Here is a 20017-nt window from a genome sequence, read left to right on the forward strand (position 1 = left end):
ACAGTACAGTCTGTTCAGGAGAATCTTGGGTAATGGAATGAACCCCACAGACCATGTCCTCTGCCTCAGGCACTGGTAGAGATCAGCACTTGGCCCCAGGACAGAGACCAGACTGAGAGGTTACAAGGAAGCAGGGAACCCGGGAAAGGAGGAGAGACTGCAAAGGCAGCTGCCAGGCTCTGAGTCAAAGGCTATCAGTCATCTCGGCTCCGACTGCTCCGCTCTCTCACAGCCCAGCCCTTTCCTGGGGCCGGGGCAGGGGATTGCTACATGCCAGCTTACCTGGGGAAAAACCAGAGGCTCACTTTAGTCCCTTCCGGTAATTGACATGACAGGGCGACCAGGCGGGGGAGGAGGGCGCTTCCCTCCATAAATGGTCCCACCCCTGGGCAAGGTGGCTCACTCCGGCAGCTAGTGACCGGGGAGTGTGTATCCGTCACCAGTCAAGCTCGGCCAGACTGAGAGGCAGGCAGAGCAGCCCAGGGAGCCAGTGAACCATGGACAAGTTCAAGTGTCTGAGCTTCTTCAAGTGCAGAAGGAAGGAGGTAGGAGTCTGTGAGCTGCGGACCTGTGGAGGGCTTGGGAAGGGAAAACTTAAGGAGAGGCAAATCTCAGCTTTTGCTCTCTTTGGCTATTCCGTTTACCACATTTCTGTTCAACTGCCTTCAAGTGTGGCTGAGATGTCCCCATAGAGGAGAGGAAAGAGGACAGCTCTTACTCTGGTAGCGAGAAGACTTATGGTCGCCTCATCTTCTGCCTTGGGTATGCTCACCACCTTCTGTGTTCTGCCCTCTCTGGACTGTGTCCATAGGTTGGAGGGAAATAAGAAAATGACTTGACCTGAGGGAACCCTTCCCTCTTCTCTGAAGTGGAGAGAGTGCTGTTCCACCTGATGGGACATGAGAATTTGTCTGTATTATTTTGTGGCTTTCAGAAATGCACTAGTTTTACTCTGCAAGATATGGAGAGGAACTCAAACTTCCCCGACAGCTCCAAACATCAAAACTATCAGCCAGTATGAAAAAGAGTCTATGATTTTTTTTTTAAAGCAGAAACTATATTTGAACCTTTTTTTTCAAAGAGCTCCTCCAATTTCAAGAGTGTTGATTTTACCTAATTCATCTTTAAAACTTTTGTACTTGAAGTTTTATTTGCCCATCTTCATTTGCCTTTTATACTGGGCGCCACATGTAACCTTTTCACTAAAATTTGGATGACATAACCCAAAGAACTAGTAAAAATATCCACCTACAGAGTTTTTTTTTTTTTTTTTTTCATTTTAAAAGCAGCCATGCACAGAGGTGTCACTAGCTTTGGAAAGCGTTCTCTTTGGCTGTGTTTTTCAGGGTTCGTTTCTCTCTGTCTCTGTCTGCCTGTCTCTGTATGTCTTTCTCTCTCTCACTGTCACTCTATGAATTTTTGAAATTATGCTTTGTGTAATTTTTAATAGAAAAATAAGCTGATGATATTTTTCTTTTTCTAGAATGCTGAGGTTTCACCCGAGAATCTTCATGTTGATGAAAATGATGAGAATCAGGAGCGTGGTAACTGGTCCAAAAAATCAGATTATCTTTTATCTATGATTGGATATGCAGTGGGACTGGGGAACGTGTGGCGATTCCCCTATTTGACCTACAACAATGGCGGAGGTACTACCCCCCCCCCCAATTTATTTTCCCTTCAGTTTTAAGGGAGGTGCTCTATGACCTCTGATGATATTTTAAGACCTAAGGAAAGGTATATGATAATATGGTTAGTGGGAGGATGGGAAATGAGCATACTGCATTTTATTATTAGACCATGGTTTTCTAGCTCAAGTTGGAAAGCTGGTTTCATAAGATCTTCAGATTTAAACTTGATGAAAGTTGCATATTTAGCACTTCTGATTTCTCATTTGAAATCCCAAGCAATCATCATATGACTTACTCTTCTTAATTTATACATGTTCCTATGATAATGTGTTCAGACTCAAGTTGTGTTTTGCCTAATTTATTGCTGAATCTAAGCAAAAGGCAGGGAATTCTCATTCTAATAAGAAGCTCAAATAAATCATTTGCTTAAATAAAATAAGGCATTACATTCTGGAAACTTAAGTGTGGAAAGAATTGATTAAAAAGTAATTAAAGGTTTTGAACTTTAAGCTGCAATATCAGTTACATATACTCCAAATTGGATTGGTCAGGTAGAAGATCCTTCTAAAATGCAATAGAATTTAATTCAAGGCTAGGTGTTTAATTTCTGTAAAACAATATGGTTTACACCGCATAGATCACTAAAGAAGACTCAATTAGAACAAGGAGAAAAAAATAACTCTGAAGTGACACCCAAAAGGAAACAAAATGAATTGCACAATCCTCTAGTAATGTTGAAACAACTTTTCACTTACACCATATTTATTTACTTGTAATTATAAGTCCTATTAGAAGTGTAGAGGTGACATTCCCTTATATTTCAAAATTGGATACCAGTGAAACTATGCCACTGTAATTATTTTTCTTGGTACAATAGGATTTTGTGTGGTGATATTTCAATCTTACATTCCTTATTAATTAGTTATATTAAAACATTCATATTACCCTTCAAAGATTTAAGAAAGGAGCTCTGTTTATTAAACACTTTAAGTGTTGGTACCATAAATTACCAACATAAATTACCAACTAGAGCCAACATTGTTTAATCAAGAATTTAGTATACATTTGGGCTGGAAGATGAGTCAGTGTAGTAGAAAAAAGCATTTAGGTTCCTTTTCAGCACCTTATGTTCAGGTTTAAATTAAGAAATACCCTGGGAGTTGATGTCATAAAGGGCCAGTACTTACTATAGATTTCTAGGAACTATATCAAACTAAGTTTAATATAGAATTTTTAAACTTAGCTGAAACAAAATGGCATTATTTTATTGTATGCTATTACCTCTCTCACTGTTTCCTCCAAAAATTAGCTTATCATATTGGCTCTCATTTTTTAAAGATCACATCATTTGAGTAGTGGATGATCTACTCTCTCTCAGTTGCTTCTCTTTTTTGCCCAAGGGTAGAACAGGAACATGAAATTTTAATTTGTCAAATGTTAATAGATTAGATTTAAACTTATGGTCAGGCTTAAAAAACTGTTGCTAAAATCTGGAATCATTTTTATCTTTAGATGCTTTTTAACACTATAAGAAAGAGAAGTATCAGACTACCTTAGGGTCTAGGTCAGTAGTGTTAACAATTTGACCACTAGTTTGTATTGCTAATCTACCAGTTATGGTTGTTATTAATAACGAAATAATATAATGGGTGAAAAGCCATCAATAACACTGAGGAAAATTGTTTTCTGTATGTGTCTAAAAAACTGTTTACACTGGGCTAGCAAAACATTGCATACTGTTTTTCAAACAGATATTTTGTATTACTTTTTCTTAATATTTACCATTGGTGGGAATTAAACTTCTATTAGTCATAGTAATGATGGTATGTGCATTGCAACATCTGTAAAAACATATTTGTCCCTATGTTCTGGTGACTAGTGACTTGTATGTAGCAAGTACTTTATTGTCTTATTTTTAGTAAAATATATTTTTAGGGTTAGAAAAAAATGTAATTCCCAGGTATGATGTTACAGTATCATAATGGGAAAACTATATGAAGAAAAAAACGTACATAATCCAACCCAAAGTCTATTTTACTCACTTATCTCATTTTCTTATTAAACATTGTTAATTTAAGACTTCTAGACTACTTAAACAACAAATTTAATATTCTGTCCCTGCTTCTACCAAAAAATCTGGTCTAAGTTTTAATGAATTGTATGCCTTAAAACTAGACAGGATAAACGTAAAATAATAAAAGGTTTAACAAAAAAAAAAAAACCCAAAAAACAAAAATGGGACTAAATAATCTAAATGTAGGAAAATTAGTCCTTATGAAATTGAATGTTAATTCTGAATGCATCTCAAAGGTTCAAGATTCTTCTACCAAAAATAATGTTTCTTATTAACATTGAGTGAAGACACATGACTATTTGGAGAATAATGAACTTAACTGCAATAGCTTCTAATTTGAACCACATTTAACATTTAAACCCTAAGTCTTAAAAGCAGATTTTTTTTTTTTTAAGGAGAGAGGAGGGAAACTAGCTTTGAACATATACTATGTGCCTGCCCATTTTATGAAGTGTTTTCACATAGGCTCTGTGATTAAACCCTTACCACAAACTGATGAGTTGGCATTGCTCTTCCCATTTATGAGGAACCCAAGATTGAGAGGTTAGATAGACTGCCCCAGGTCACATCACACATGATGAAGCCAGGATATAAACCAAGGTCTATCTGTCTCCAAAGCCTATGATCATTCAACTTCTTTGAATTGCTTTTTATGGGTTATTGTTTTTAATAAACACAACAACCTCATTAGGTAATACCAGCATCCCCATTTCATGGATGAGGAATCCAAGGTTTAGAGAATCAACTACCTTCTCACAGATTTGAAGCCCAAACTCAGTTCTCTCTGACTCCACTATATCAGAGTGCTTTCAAAATGTTGTGTTTGTTGTCAAAATGCCATCAGGATTTGTGCATATACTTTGGTTCTTTCTTTTTGCCTTTTCTAGGTGCCTTCTTGATACCGTATGTGATTATGCTAGCCCTGGCTGGTTTACCTTTGTTCTTCTTAGAGTGCTCCATGGGACAATTTTCTAGCTTAGGTCCAGTTTCAATTTGGAGGATTCTTCCATTGTTTCAAGGTTGGTATTAAAATGTTTTCCTTATTGTGCTTATTGGTTTGTTCCTGCATATAGCTGTCCTTACTGCGTGGATGAAAGCATTTAACATCTGGACATGATGGCCCAGGTGGTAAAGAATCTGCCTGCAATGCAGGAAACGCGGGTTTGATCCCCGGGTCAGGAAAAACCCCTGGAGGAGGAAATGGCACCCACTCCAGTATTCTTGCCTGGGAAATCCACGGACAGAGGAGCCTGGTGGACTATACAGTCCATGGGGCAGCAAAGAATTGGACACAACTGAGCAACCAACTTTCAAAGGCAGAGACATACATTGTTTTTCCATTTGCCACCATCAAATTTAGAAATCAAATGTTAATATGTATTTCTCTTTATCTTGGGCTGCAGATATGGTTGGGGTTAAGAAGGATATGAGGAAGTTGTTACTGTTTTCGTATTTTCACCTTTTGAATTCTCTTGGCAAACAGTCTTGTGTGTTAACTTTATGGCTCTGTCTTTTCTTCTACTTCCTCTGTGGTCTCTGTCTTCTTGCTTTTGCATATCTTTTACAATGCCTCCCTCATTCAGGAAAGTTGAAGGGCAGGTCACTATTTTTTTCTTGGATGATCTTAATGGAATAGGACACTGGGAACGTTTTTTTGAAAATGCTTTGATTGTTATTAAACATCAAACAGCCTTTCTGTTTGAAGATTATATATCATTTTTAGTATGTGCTAGCTGCTGAAAGCTACTTGTAAAAGTTTCAGTGTAACATCAAAAATACATTTATAGTGAGGTGAAGAGACTATCATGCTGTAATATTAAGGAAACTACCTCAAAAGTTAGTCTTAACAAGGAGTTATATTCAGTATGCTAAGCTGCATTTTGAAACTAGAGAGTTAAAGAAATTTCAGAAGTTTAAATTCAGATAATTACCAATTTACTGAATTTTCTTTACACACACTTGTAGAAATGCTGTACATTTTCCTCTTAGGACATTCATTTAGAGGCTTTATCTTCTACTTGTCAAAATGCTGGTTTATAGATGAAGATGGGAGTATTGGTCACTGAATCGATAGGATATAAGCTTTGAATAGTTTTTTTTTTAATAGTACCCACTCTGACAAGAATTTACAGACTTAATAAGAATGAGTAATGAACATGGTTTTTCTTTATGTGAATTCAGTGGCTTAATATAGATCTTTAATCTTAGCACCTTTTCCTGATCAACTCAAAATCTGTCTCAAAAAGTCAATCATCAAAATAATTTTGAGAAGGTATTCAGACAACAGTACTGTCTCCCACATCTCCAATAAAGAGAAAACATTGAAAGAGTTTTCTCAGTTTAAAATAGATTTTGTGGAAATTGAGAATGCAGCTGTATGAATTAGGAAAAGAAATTTCACTTATTTTTTTAAATTGTTCTCTTTTCCAGGTGTGGGGATTACAATGGTCCTGATATCCCTTTTTGTGACGATCTATTATAATGTCATAATTGCCTATAGTCTTTACTACCTGTTTGCTTCTTTTCAACGTGAACTACCATGGTCAAAATGTTCCATCAGTTGGGCTGATGGAAACTGTAGCAGATCTCCTTTCGGTAAAATTCATTTATTTATTGTTGGAAAAGACTTTGATGCTGGGAGGGATTGGGGGCAGGAGGAGAAGGGGACGACAGAGGATGAGATGGCTGGATGGCATCACTGACTCGATGGACGTGAATCTAAGTGAACTCTGGGAGTTGGTGATGGACAGGGAGGCCTGGTGTGCTGCAATCCATGGGATCACAAAGAGTCGGACACGACTGAGCGACTGAACTCAACTGAACTGAACTCTGAATCATTCATTCTTTAATATTTTCTAACAAGATTAAAGGCCTAAATCATTTCCTAACAAATTTAGGTTCAACTTTAAGTGAGCCACAGGCTACTGGTGAAATCAGAATAAATCATGTATAACCTGAAATTTGATTAATGCAATATGTTAATTTCTGAGGGCAGCCAGTAAAGCTAAACCACTACTTGGAGTACTTCTTGCAGACCTAGGTTGTGGGTGGTAGACAAGGAAGAAAATGGGAAAGTGGTAAGAGAGAAAATCACTGTTTATGATACATAGTAGTGTTCAGGAGATGGTGAGTATTGCTAGTCTTTGGAATAAAGTAGCATCAATATTGTAGACTATTACCACTGGGATTGGCTGTGTATATTGGAGAATAAATTGATACAGATTTAACACTTCTTAGGAATTTAAAGGTGTCATTTATCTATATATGTTAAATAAGTCCACATATGAAAATTTCCCTAGAGTACTGAATCCCAATTGAAATGACTATTACTCTACAGCTGTTGTTACTGTAAATATACTGTAAATATAAAAATATACTGTAAATATAAAAATGCATACTGTTTAAAAGGGCAGATATTTTCATACTCACCCTCAGCTTAGTAGTAGAGAAAATTTAAGTTGCTGAGTGTGCATGGCTTATTCTATTTGTGAAATTTCTACTCCACATTCACTAAATAACAATTTAGACAGTACCTTAAGTATTTCACCATTTAAACTTTATTTCCAGGAAAGCACTCTTCTAAAACTAAGTACATGTCTGTGTGTATTCTTTTTTTCTAATTTTTAGTGACACATTGTAATGTGAGTATAAGCATAAATGAAACCTTTCAAGCGAATAAAACCTGGGTAGATGCCAACAATCTTACCTGCATCAATGGAAGTGAAGTTTATCAGACAGGGCAGCTTCCCAGTGAACAGTATTGGAAGTGAGTACAGTACATTATCTACATCCTAAGCAGATGTTAGTAAAATTTTTTATAAATAACAATAAAATATTGACCAGCTCTTTTCTTAACTCATATAAGAGCAAATTATACTTCATTTGACTCAAATGTTTATCCTGTGTGAATAGTAGTAGCCTGCAAAATTAGCCCATAGCTAATAGATTGTCATTCATAAGTTAGTTATTAAATGGGGCACAAGGTCATCAGTGATGATTTATATAGTGCTTATTATCTATAAGTTAGGGCATTACTTTGAAGAAAAATATGCAATTTTTAGACTATAATGAGAAATTTCTAATGATAAACAGTTGGGTGATAAATAATACTAGCGGCAGAATTGTTATTTAAGGCTGAAATTCTTCATTATTCATTTTGTTTATAGTTGTCATTATATGACAAAATAGATGTTTGGGGTTATATTTGCTTTTATTAATTTTAAATGATGTATAATCTCCTTACTGTATACCTGCCCTTTACCCTTATATGACTTCTTTGACTATTGCTGTAATCAAATCTTCCTCATCTCCATGTTACTGCTCTGTGTGACCGTTTTAAAATTTGGCCCTTGAAATGTTGTAAACATCAAGCTAAGAAGTAAAATCCTATATCTATATATGTCCCTAGTGGAAATCATGGAATTTTACAGAAAGCCTTTGAAAAAGGTATAAATAATGGGACCATTTAGCTTTGATAATAAGTATGATGAATTAGAGCTTCCCTGGCTCAGGTGGTAAAGAATCTGCGTGCAATGCGGGAGACTTGGGCTTGATCCCTGGGTCTACGTTCGATCCCTGGGTCGGGAAGATACCCTGGAGAAAGGAATGGCAACCCACTCCAGTATTCTTGCCTGGAAAATTGCATGAACAGAGGAACCTGATGGGCTACACTCCATGGGGTTGCAAAGAGTCAGACACGACTGAGTGACTAACACTATGATGAATACAAAAATATTTAATACAATTTAAAATGTCTTCTCTGTCATTTTAACTTGAGAAAATAATACCATAATGAGTAAAATAATCTGATGTTAATTTTTTCCCATAGAGGAGCTTTGAAATATTAGGGGAAAATCGGAGCTAAAGGAATGAGTGGATCTTTTATTCTATGATTTGAAACTTTGGATTGGCTGCAGTTAACCAGAAAGTTCTCAGCCTGACTTATCACTGAATTATTTTTGCCTCTCCATACAACTGTATCAGTAAAAGGCTCATGTGACATTGATGTCATAGTAACATTAATAAATACTAATTAATATTAGTATTAATATGAATAAATATGAATTAGTATGAGTATTAGTAAAATACTCATGAAGCTTCCCCTGTATGAAAGATATTACAAAATTCAATGTATTAAGATGAATGATTGTGTGTTAATCAAAGGACATCTGTGTTTTCAGTAAAGTGGCACTCCAACGGTCAAGTGGACTGGATGAGACTGGAGGCATTGTTTGGTATTTAGCACTTTGTCTTCTTCTGGCTTGGCTCATCGTCGGAGCAGCACTATTTAAAGGAATAAAGTCTTCTGGAAAGGTAATTTAGAAAACATCTTAGACAGTGATGTTACTGTTTTCCAGTTTCACTGTAGTTCAATGCCAAGTAGTATCAAATGCATGTTCTTTTCTATCATGAGATCCTTTGAATGTGTGAAAAGCTTTCTGAGTAGGCAGCCTCACTCTAAGAAAATATATAAGAACACTGCTATTGTTAAAAATAAAACTAGCAAAAATTAGTGCTAGATGTGTGTAATTTCTCTAATCTTGGACCCTTCTAGCTGATACAGCATTCTGAGGCTTGGGAGTATATTTTTAAAGTTTCCATCCTATTATAATAAAGAAGCATCTTGAGTGGAATTATATGTTACAATTTTTGGTTTGGAAAGTCTAGATCCCTGTTATATATGTTATATAGGGTAATAGTGTCAGGATTCCCATTATTCCATTGTTGGAGAAAGAAAGAAAAAAATAAAGCTATACAAGTGTTCTCTTAAAGCTTGTCAAAATTGACTCAGAACCCTCGCTCAGCAGAAAGTCCACTTCTGAAAAACATTTCCCATGTCATTGTTTTATTTTTAAACTTTCAGAGCACTGTGGCAATATCAGAGAACATGAAATTTTCTCTGTGAGCAGCTGTACAATACCCAGAAGAATAAACATGTGTGTTTGTAACTACCAGACTGAAATTTCCATAAGGACAGAGAACAAGAATAACTGTGGATTCTATCTTTGTGTTCCTGGTACAATATCTAGCACAGTTACTGTTACATTGTAATGAGACATACTGTTAGATCACAAAAATACCAGGAACATCACAAATTCAGTGGAAATTTTCCAAAACAGTGTTGCGATTGTACATTTTTTAAACCCTTGGTTGTTTTTGATGTTAATATTGAAAAATCCATGAAAATCCATTTACCCAGGCAATTAATTTTTACTGATCTTGGGATGGTTTGTTTAAATTGTCTCCTGGGGCATATTACCAAACATAGGACATCTATGGAGCAAAGAAATTACCCACATTAATGCAAAGCTAGCCTCAAAGGCAGTCTGTTCATCTGGAACCATGTGTTATCTAGGATACAAGCAGTTCACATGTATATATATGTGCTCTCAAACACTTTTAATGGTATCTTTAAGGATAATAATATCAAGTGTCCAGTACTCACTTTAAAAACTTTCACAGGATTTGGACAACTACTAGGAGATTTTCTTTCTTCTCTGGGATTGAGCATAGACTAACTACTTCAGTTAAAAGTTTACTTTTTAAACTACTTTAAAATCATTTTCTTTCCCACCTTAATGCACTAATTTACCAAGAGGTGATTTTCACTCCTATCAGACATTTGTTGTTTAGTCACCAAGTTGTGTCTGACTTTTTGCGACCCATTGACTCCAGCATGCCAGGTTTCCCTGTTCTTCACTATCTCCCGGAGTTTGCTCAAACTCATGTCCATTGAGTCAGTGATGCCATCCACCATCTTACTCTTTGTCGCCCACTTCACCTCCTGCCCTCAATCTTTCCCAGCATCAGGGTCTTTTCCAATGAGTTGGCTTTTTGCATCAGGTGAAGTATTGCCTGAAGAAATATCAACATCAAAGAAATATCAAATATCAAAGTATTGGAGCTTCAGCTTCAGTATCAGTCCTTCCAATGAATATTCAGGGTTGATTTCTTTTAGGATTGACTGGTTTGATCTCCTTGCTGTCCAAGGGACTCTCAAAAGTCCACAATTCAAAATCATCAATTCTTCACGTTCAGCTTTCTTTATGTTTCAACTCTCACATCTGTACATGACTACTGGAAAAACCATAGCTTTGACTATACAGACCTTTGTTGGCAAAGTGATGTCTCTGCTTTTGAATATGCTGTCTAGGTTTATCATAGCTTTTCTTCCAAAGAGCAAGCATCTTTTAATTTCATGGCTGCAGGCACCATCCACAGTGATTTTGGAGCCCAAGATGATAAAATCTGCTACTGTTTCCACTTTTCTCCCATCTATTTGCCATGAAGTGATGGGACCGGATACCATGATCTTCATTTTTTGAACGTTGAGTTTTAAGCCAGCTTTTTCACACTTCTCTTTCACCTTCCTCAAGAGGCTCTTCAGTTCCTCTTCACTCTTCTGCCATTAGAGTGGTATCATCTGCATATCTGAGGTTGTTGATGTTTCTTCAGGCAATCTTGATTCCAGCTTGTACTTCATCCAGCCTGGCATTTTGCATGATGTACTCTACATAGAAGTTAAATTAGCAGAGTGACAATATACAGCCTTGATGTACTCCTTTCCCAATTTTGAACCAGTCTGTTGTTTCATGTCTGGTTCTGTTGCTTCTTGACCTGCATACAGGTTTATCAATAGGCAAGTAATCTGGTCTAGTATCTCTTTAAGAGTTTTCCACAATTTATTATGATCCACACAATCAAAGGCTTTAGTGTAGTCAGTGAAGCAGATATTTTTTCTTGAATTCCCTTGCTTTTACTATTATGCAATAGATGTTGGCAAGTTTTTTTCTGGTTCCTCTGCCTTTTCTAAATCCAGCTTGTACATCTGGAAGTTCTTGATTCAGGTACTGTTGAAGGATAGCTTGAAGGATTTTTAACATTACCTTGCTAGTATGTGAAATGAATGCAACTGTATGGTAGTTTGAACTTCTAGATGTACAAGATGGATTTGGAAAAGGCAGAGGAACCAGAGATGAAATTACAAACATTTATTAGGACACATTTAGGAAAGTACTTCATCTGGATTTCAAATAACCATTGCTGAAATAGTGTTTATTTATAACATAAACCCGGGAAACATTGCCACGTACATCAGAGTGTTTTGAAAGTGGATCATTCAAAGAGTGGTAAAAACAGAAAGAGGAAATTATGCCAACTTTGGTATTAGTATTATCAGACATTAATAGGTTAAACATCTCAACTGGCTAGTAACTTTCTTTGTATACAATTATATACCATGAGTTTTAAAAATAATAACTTTTGGTTGTTCTTGGTAGGTGGTGTATTTTACAGCTCTTTTCCCCTATGTTGTCCTACTCATCCTGGTGATTCGAGGGGCAACTCTGGAAGGTGCATCAAAAGGCATTTCATACTATATTGGAGCACAGTCAGATTTTGCAAAACTTCAGGATGCTGAGGTAAGACAATTTGGATTTCACATTATCTAAGGAGGTCAACCTTAGATAAAGTCAATACTGAAAATCTTTGATTACCTAGAGTGTTGTAATGTAATAGCTTGTAAAAGAATATGGAGTTAAAGTTATTAATGTTTCTGTCCACTAGGATGCCTGATTTTAAGTGTTTAACATGACACTAATGCTGTCTTATTAGAAGTGAGACAGTCATTTTTAGCAACAGGATTTTCAAAGTCATTTTATTCAAACCGATCCTATTTGATCATAAGGATTTGGGGCTTATTAATCTGAAAAAGCATATTTCATGCATGAATACCCACAAATTGATGACCAGGGATTCCCAGGTGGCACTAGTGGTAAAGAACCTGCCCGCCAATACAGGAGACATAAGAGACGTGAGTTCAATCCCTGGGTTGGGAAGATCCCTGGAGAAGGGGCAACCCACTCCAGTATTCTTGCCTGAAGAATCCCACGGACAGAGGAGCCTGGTGGGCTACAGTCCATGAGGTTGCAAAGAGTCAGACACAACTGAAGTGATTTAGCATGCATGTGACTTATCAGATAAATGCATAGTAGATTTAAAAATTACAATTGATGGTTTAATGGTCTAATATAAACTTTGTCTTCAAAAGTTAATATTCTGAAGTTAAAACATAAATTTGAAACGAATAATTCCATAAACAAAACTGTTACTTGTATACAAGACACATATGTGCCATGAATATGAATTTGTAACCCCTTTTAATATTAGTCTGTCTTCAGATAATGGCTATGTGTATCATATGTACAGAAAATCTTTTACAATTTTAACTGCAGAGGGCATTGCCAGTAAGTATACTCCATTGACTTTCCTTCCATTGATACAGCCTAATAACACTTTCACTTTTTTAGTAGTCATGTCACATTCTTAGAATACAGTAAGCTTCTGGTCAGGCAAAATCCCACAATATTATATTAAAATCAAGAAACACTATAATATCATATTAGTAGTGTTAGCCAAAATGGATATAAGTTTTAGCTTGCTATGGTATTCTTTGTGGAACTCATGCTTTCAGCAGTAGCTATGTTCTAAATACTCACAATATGGATATTTAATTATTTTTTGTAGAATGTTTCTGATAACCAAGTCAAATTTATCAATTTTTAGTCATGGAAATCCATCCTTTTCGAAAATTGAGAGGTCAGTCTCCGGCCTTTGGTTACCTTCTGTGTGTCCAAATCATTTTCACTCAGTAGTAATCACAAAAAATCACTCTAAATCATTGATCTAAATTGATGACTCTAAATCATTTTAGAACGATGAACTTTCAGTGTTTATGTGTTGGAGACTAATGTACTTTGATGTATCCAAAGGCCACTGCTTATTTCTTCATTTTTCTTGGGCCTCACATTTTTTAACCTTGTGTGTTAATCTCTTCCCAACTAGATGACCATTTTTGATGATGGATAAGAAACAAATAAAATGGAAGTTGGGATTCATCATCTTCTCTCTGTTAGGTTATTAAACAAGATAAAATATGTTAATATACTTTGAAAAAATGGTAAACTGTTATATAAATGATCACATAAGTATTTTAATTATTGCTGTTATGTAATACTAAATAATTGTAGAATGCAGCATTTCTCCTAAGAAATGGACCCTCCATTTTCTTTAAACCTCATAACTTTGAGCACAGTAGAAAAGCCCCTTTGATATTCCTCTAAGTGGCTTTTAAAGCCTCAGAAACCTAGGCTTTATAGCTCCATGAGACTATCCTGCAATTTTTATGTGACTATTTTATATTGGTCTATGTTTTGGTATCTATTATCTTTAAAACATCAGAGCTAAGCCTAAAGTTCTGTATGAAACATACAATTTAATTCTCCTACCTCCCCATCCCAACACAAACACTACCCTCACCCTTCTTTGGGTGTGCTGGCAATGAAAATATTTTCTTAGATGTTTTTATTCCTCTCCAATTTATATTCTAAGCATGCAATCACAAGTATGTATTTTTCCTTTTCTTTAAATATTTGAACTCTATTGATATCTCTAGGAGAGTAGAGAACCACACAAATTGATAGCTAGAGGGGTCTCCAGTGATTGTTTTACTAACTCCTTCATTTTACAGTGATAAAAGTTGAGACCCAGGAAGATTCACATTTAGTTAAATTTACATCGCCTGTTTGTGCATCTTGAATTAAGATTTCCTAATCCCTAAACTTGGAGAAGGAAATGGCAACCCACTCCAGTATTCTTGCCTGGAGAATCCCAGGGACAGAGAAACCTGGTGGGCTGCCATCTATGGGGTTGCACAGAGTCGAACATGACTGAAGCGACTTGGCAGCAGCAGCAGGAGCAATCCCTAAACTAATAGTCTTTTATATAGCTGTGAGATGGGTAGGTATAGAGACGATAAGCATGTTTGGAACTAGGCAGCCTAGTTACATCATTCATGGTATGCATAGCGTTCTTACATAACCGAGACCGGCCACACCACCTCCAGACACTTCACCCCACTCACATATGCATGCATAATGTATCAAGTCAAAGCAGCTGAGAGACTAACGTAAGCATGGTGTTCATCTCTTAATATGGGTTGGCCAAGAAGTTCATTTGTGCTGGCCAACCTGATATGTAAAACTGCCTAAGAAATGAGTGCATCTTATTTCTCACATGATTTTCTTAGTCACTAAGTCATGTCTGATTCTGTGTGACCCCACAGACTGTAGTCCTCCAGGCTCTTCTGTCCATGGGATTTCCCAGGCAAGAATACTGGAGTGTGTTGCCATTTTCTTCTCCAGGGTATCTTCCCAACCTAGGGATCAAACTCGAGTCTCTTGCGTTTCCTGCACTGGCAGGCAGATTCTTTACTACTGAGTCACCACTTAAATATAACCAATTGTTAAATGTATAAGTGAAATAACCATGATCTAGCTGTCTATCTATGCATCTATCTACCCATCTATTTATCCATCCATTTTACTTTCTACTGGCTTCCTGCCATTATAAAAGCAATTTAGTATAATAATCATCTAATATCAAGCTATATTCTGAAGACCTAGTAAGTATTTATTTACTCCTAACAACTTTATTTCTATTGAAATTGGAAATAGATTACATACCTTTCAAGGAGAAAATTATTGTTTTTAACTTCCACAAATGAAACTGAGTATCAGCTTATATTTCTTTTCCATAAAAATATAATAGCTATCATTGAATATCCTATTAATTGCTTTGCATATGTTATCTCATTTAATTCTCACATCATTCTTAGGACACATAGTTATTACTACTATAATTATCATCATCATCTCCATTTTACAGATGATAAAATAGGCTTGAAGATATTAAAATAAATCAAATTCAATGAAAGTGAGAGGTATTGGATTTAGACTTCATTCTTTTTTGATTCCAGAGCTAGAACTGTTAAGTCACCATGTTAACACGGCCTGCCTTCCATTGACCAATCATATTTCCAGATAGACTAAAAATACACTTTTGCCTACTTATATGCCAACCCTATTATTTGAAGTCTCCATAATTAGATTTTTTTTCAGAGTAATGTTACATCTATAGAATTTCACTATTAAGATGGATTTACCTAGGTTAGTTTCTAAGACTAATTATTTCCCTTTAGAAAAGACATAGGAGGGGTAAATTGTGAAACGGGGAAAGATAAAGGGGTTGAATTAGATGAAGAGTGTGAGCACTGCTTAAAGAGATAAGGCCAGCTACATGGGGCTCTAATCAAAACATGGAATGAGGGAACTGGATGATTGAAGGGATGTCTAAATGTGTCATCATTCTTTAAAAACTCCCTAGTACTATCCTTGTTAAGAATATGTTTTTATTGTCCCCAAGTTGATATGCAGAGTAAACAGAATTCCAATCAAATTCCCAGCACAGTTTCCATGGAACCTGAAAATTTATTCTAAAATTTATGCAAAAAAGCAAGGTATTTCATAAGAAATGAGGAAGACTTGTCCTAACAGATGTGAAATGGTATTATAATGCTAATGGTATTAAAATAATGTGTTTGCATAGGTATATACGTACAGGCCTATGGAACAGAACAGTAATCTCAAAAACAGATTCATGAACATATGGAACTTGATATGTGGCAGAGGTGCAGATACAGATCAATGGGAAAGGGATGGACTATCCAATTGATACAACTGATATCCAAATAATATATTGGATAATATCAATTATCTTCAATTGATATTTCATTTAGAAAACAATGTATTTGGATTTCTAATTTAATATGCATTAAATTCAATTTCAGGTGAATTGAACTTAAGGATATAAGCAAAACTAAGTCTTTCAGAAGAAAATATAGGATAGTAGCTTTATGACCTTGGGCTAAGGATTCTTTTTTTCAGTCACAGAAATCAAGGACAATACATAAAAGCAAAGATAGATACCTTCAGCTACATTAAAACAAAATCTTTGGTTCATTAAAGGACAAATGTTAAGAGGGGGGGGAAAGCCACAAATTGGGAGAAAAAATTAAGACATATAACAGATAAAGAATTAGAATCTGACTACATAAAGAATTCGTAGAGGTCAAATAAGACAAATAACCCAAATAAAACATTGGCAAATATGTGAACAGGAATTTCACAGAAAAAAAAAAACACTATAGAATATAAATAAAAAATACATGCTAAGCCTTATAAATTATTTAAAGTTATCAACACTCATTTCACAGCCATTAGTTTGGACAGCATTCAAAATTCTGACTGATGTTGGCAAGGATGTGGGGGAGTGAGAACTCTCATACCATCTGGTGGGAGTGCAAACTGACACAACCACTTCAGAGAATAATTTGGCAATATTTAGTTGAATTGAAATTTCATATGGTTCAAATTGATAATGGATAAATCTCATATACTACTGAATGAAAAAAGCAGGTTGTATTAGTTTACATGCATTAAGATAACTTTTCTATAAACTTAAAAACATGCAAGGCTAAATGCCATATTGTTTAGGATAGTAAAAATATGAAGAAAACCAGAGAAATGATAAACACAGAAGTAAGGATAGCAGTTACCACTGAAGTTGGAAGTGTGATACAATCAGGAAGGAGCACAGGGAGGATTTAATAGCCTAGCAACATTTTATTTAAGCTCAGTAGTGGGTATTTAGGTGTTTGTTTTGTTTTTATAAGTTATTCACTTGCATATATGAAATATTTTATACAAATGAAAAATTAAGAGTGTGCATTTTAAAATATTATTTTCTTTTATAGGTTTGGAAAGATGCTGCCACACAGATATTTTATTCTCTGTCAGTTGCCTGGGGTGGTTTGGTTGCCTTATCATCTTACAATAAGTTCAATAACAACTGCTACTCAGATGCCATTGTAGTTTGTGTGACAAATTGCCTTACTAGTGTGTTTGCTGGATTTGCTATTTTTTCTATATTGGGACACATGGCTCATATATCTGGAAAGGAAGTCACACAAGTTGTAAAATCAGGTATGTAATGCTATATACAGCTTCTATATAGCTCATTTAAGAAACACTGATATCAGTTCAGTTCAGTCGCTCAGTCGTGTCTGACTCCTTGCGACCCCATGAATCAATCGCAGCACGCCAGGCCTCCCTGTCCATCACCAACTCCCGGAGTTCAATCAGACTCACGTTCAACGAGTCAGTGATTCCATCCAGCCATCTCATCCTCTGTTGTCCCCTTCTCCTCCTGCCCCCAATCCCTCCCAGCATCAGAGTCTTTTCCAATGAGTCAACTCTTCGCATGAGGTGGCCAAAATACTGGAGTTTCATCTTCAGCATCATTCCCACCAAAGAAATCCCAGGGCTGATCTCCTTTAGAATGGACTTGTTGGATCTCCTTGCAGTCCAAGGGACTCTCAAGAGTCTGCTCCAACACCACAGTTCAAAAGCATCAATTCTTTGGAGCTCAGTTTTCTTCACTGTCCAACTCTCATATCCATACATGACCACAGGAAAAACCATAGCCTTGACTAGATGGACCTTCGTTGGCAAAGTAATGTCTCTGCTTTTCAATATGCCATCTAGGTTGGTCATAACTTTTCTTCCAAGGAGTAAGCGTCTTTTAATTTCATGGCTGCAGTCACCATCTGCAGTAATTTTGGAGCCCCCCCAAATAAAGTCTGACACTGTTTCCACTGTTGCCCCATCTATTTCTCATGAAGTGATGGGACCGGGTGCCATGATCTTCGTTTTCTGAATGCTGAGGTTTAAGCCAACATTTTCACTCTCCTCTTTCACTTTCATCAAGAGGCGTTTTAGTTCCTCTTCACTTTCTACCAAAAGGGTGGTATCATCTGCATATCTGAGGTTATTGATATTTCTCCCGGCAATCTTGATTCCAGCTTGTGCTTCTTCAAGCCCAGCATTTCTCATGATGTACTCTGCATATAACTTAAATAAGCAGGGTGACAATATATAACCTTGAAATACTCCTTTTCCTATTTGGAACCAGTCTGTTGTTCCATGTCCAGTTCTAACTGTTGCTTCCTGACCTGCATATAGATTTCTCAAGAGGCAGGTCAGGTGGTCTGGTATTCCCATCTCTTTCAGAATTTTCCACAGTTTATTGTGATCCACACAGTCAAGGGCTTTGGCATATTCAATAAAGCAGAAATAGATGTTTTTCTGGAACTCTCTTGCTTTTTCCATGATCCAGTAGATGTTGGCAATTTGATCTCTGGTTCCTCTGCCTTTTCTAAAACCAGCTTGAACATCAGGAAGTTCATGGTTCATGTATTGCTGAAGCCTGGCTTGGAGAATTTTGAGCATTACTTTAATAGCATGTGAGATGAGTGCAATTATGTGGTAGTTTGAGCATTCTTTGGCATTGCCTTTCTTTGGGATTGGAATGAAAACTGACCTTTTCCTGTCCTGTGGCCACTGCTGAGTTTTCCAAATTTGCTGGCATATTGAGTGCAGCACTTTCACAGCATCATTTTTCAGGATTTGAAATAGCTCCACTGGAATTCCATCACTTCCACTAGCTTTATTCATAGTGATGCTTTCTAAGGCCCACTTGACTTCACATTCCAAGATGTCTGGCTCTAGGTGAGTGATCACTCCATCGTGATTATCTGGGTCGTGAAGATCTTTTTTGTACATTTCTTCTGTGTGTTCTTGCCACCTCTTCTTCATATCTTCTGCTTCTGTTAGGTCCAGACCATTTCTGTCCTTTATCGAGCCCATCTTTGCATGAAATGTTCCCTTGGTATCTCTAATTTTCTTGAAGAGATCTCTAGTCTTTCCCATTCTATTGTTTTCCTCTATTTCTTTGCATTGATCCCTGAAGAAGGCTTTCTTATCTCTTCTCGCTATTCTTTGGAACTCTGCATTCAGATGCTTATATATTTCTTTTTCTCCTTTGCTTTTCACTTGTCTTCTTTTCACAGCTATTTGTAAGGCCTCCTCAGACAGCCATTGTGCTTTTTTGCATTTCTTTTCCAAAGCACTCAAGATTTAGGGTATTTTTTCTTTCTTATTTCATCTTAAATAACTTGGTTATTTTAATCATATAATAATTCTTAGATGATCTGAGAAACAAGACTATATTACAGAACAATTTTTTAAAGTTTTTTCCAAATTTTGTTTAGTGCTTAATATGAACTACTTACTGTTAATATGAACTACTTACTGCACAATTGCAAGTATTAGGCATCACGCTATGCACTTTATATTCATTATCTTCATTTGCATGCATGTATATAAAGACACATACATATATATACATGTGTGTATTAATATATATATGAATACGTGAGAGAAACTATATATGAAAATTAATCCATGTACAATTACACTATTACATCTGAATTTGTAAAATGCACCAATGTCATATAGATTGAAACCCAACTGACTTTGCATATACAGCTGTGTCCAGCTTTAAAGGAATCTGATTA

At 36.1% G+C, this 20017-nt stretch overlaps 1 protein-coding gene across 1 annotated transcript in view; it reads left to right on the forward strand.

The window, feature by feature from the left end:
- Positions 1–364: 364 nt before the first annotated feature.
- Positions 365–20017, forward strand: part of SLC6A14 (solute carrier family 6 member 14) — a 29113-nt gene continuing 9460 nt past the window's right edge. The window contains exons 1-8 of the mRNA XM_040265127.1: positions 365–545; positions 1484–1649; positions 4593–4724; positions 6136–6300; positions 7333–7471; positions 8886–9018; positions 11985–12125; positions 17357–17585. Coding sequence (XP_040121061.1) covers positions 498–545; positions 1484–1649; positions 4593–4724; positions 6136–6300; positions 7333–7471; positions 8886–9018; positions 11985–12125; positions 17357–17585 — 1153 coding nt within the window. The 5' untranslated portion in view covers positions 365–497. The remainder of the gene's footprint in view (positions 546–1483; positions 1650–4592; positions 4725–6135; positions 6301–7332; positions 7472–8885; positions 9019–11984; positions 12126–17356; positions 17586–20017) is intronic.

Source organism: Oryx dammah, unplaced genomic scaffold (genome assembly GCF_014754425.2).
Source record: "Oryx dammah isolate SB20612 unplaced genomic scaffold, SCBI_Odam_1.1 HiC_scaffold_23, whole genome shotgun sequence".
Lineage (NCBI taxonomy): Eukaryota > Metazoa > Chordata > Mammalia > Artiodactyla > Bovidae > Oryx > Oryx dammah.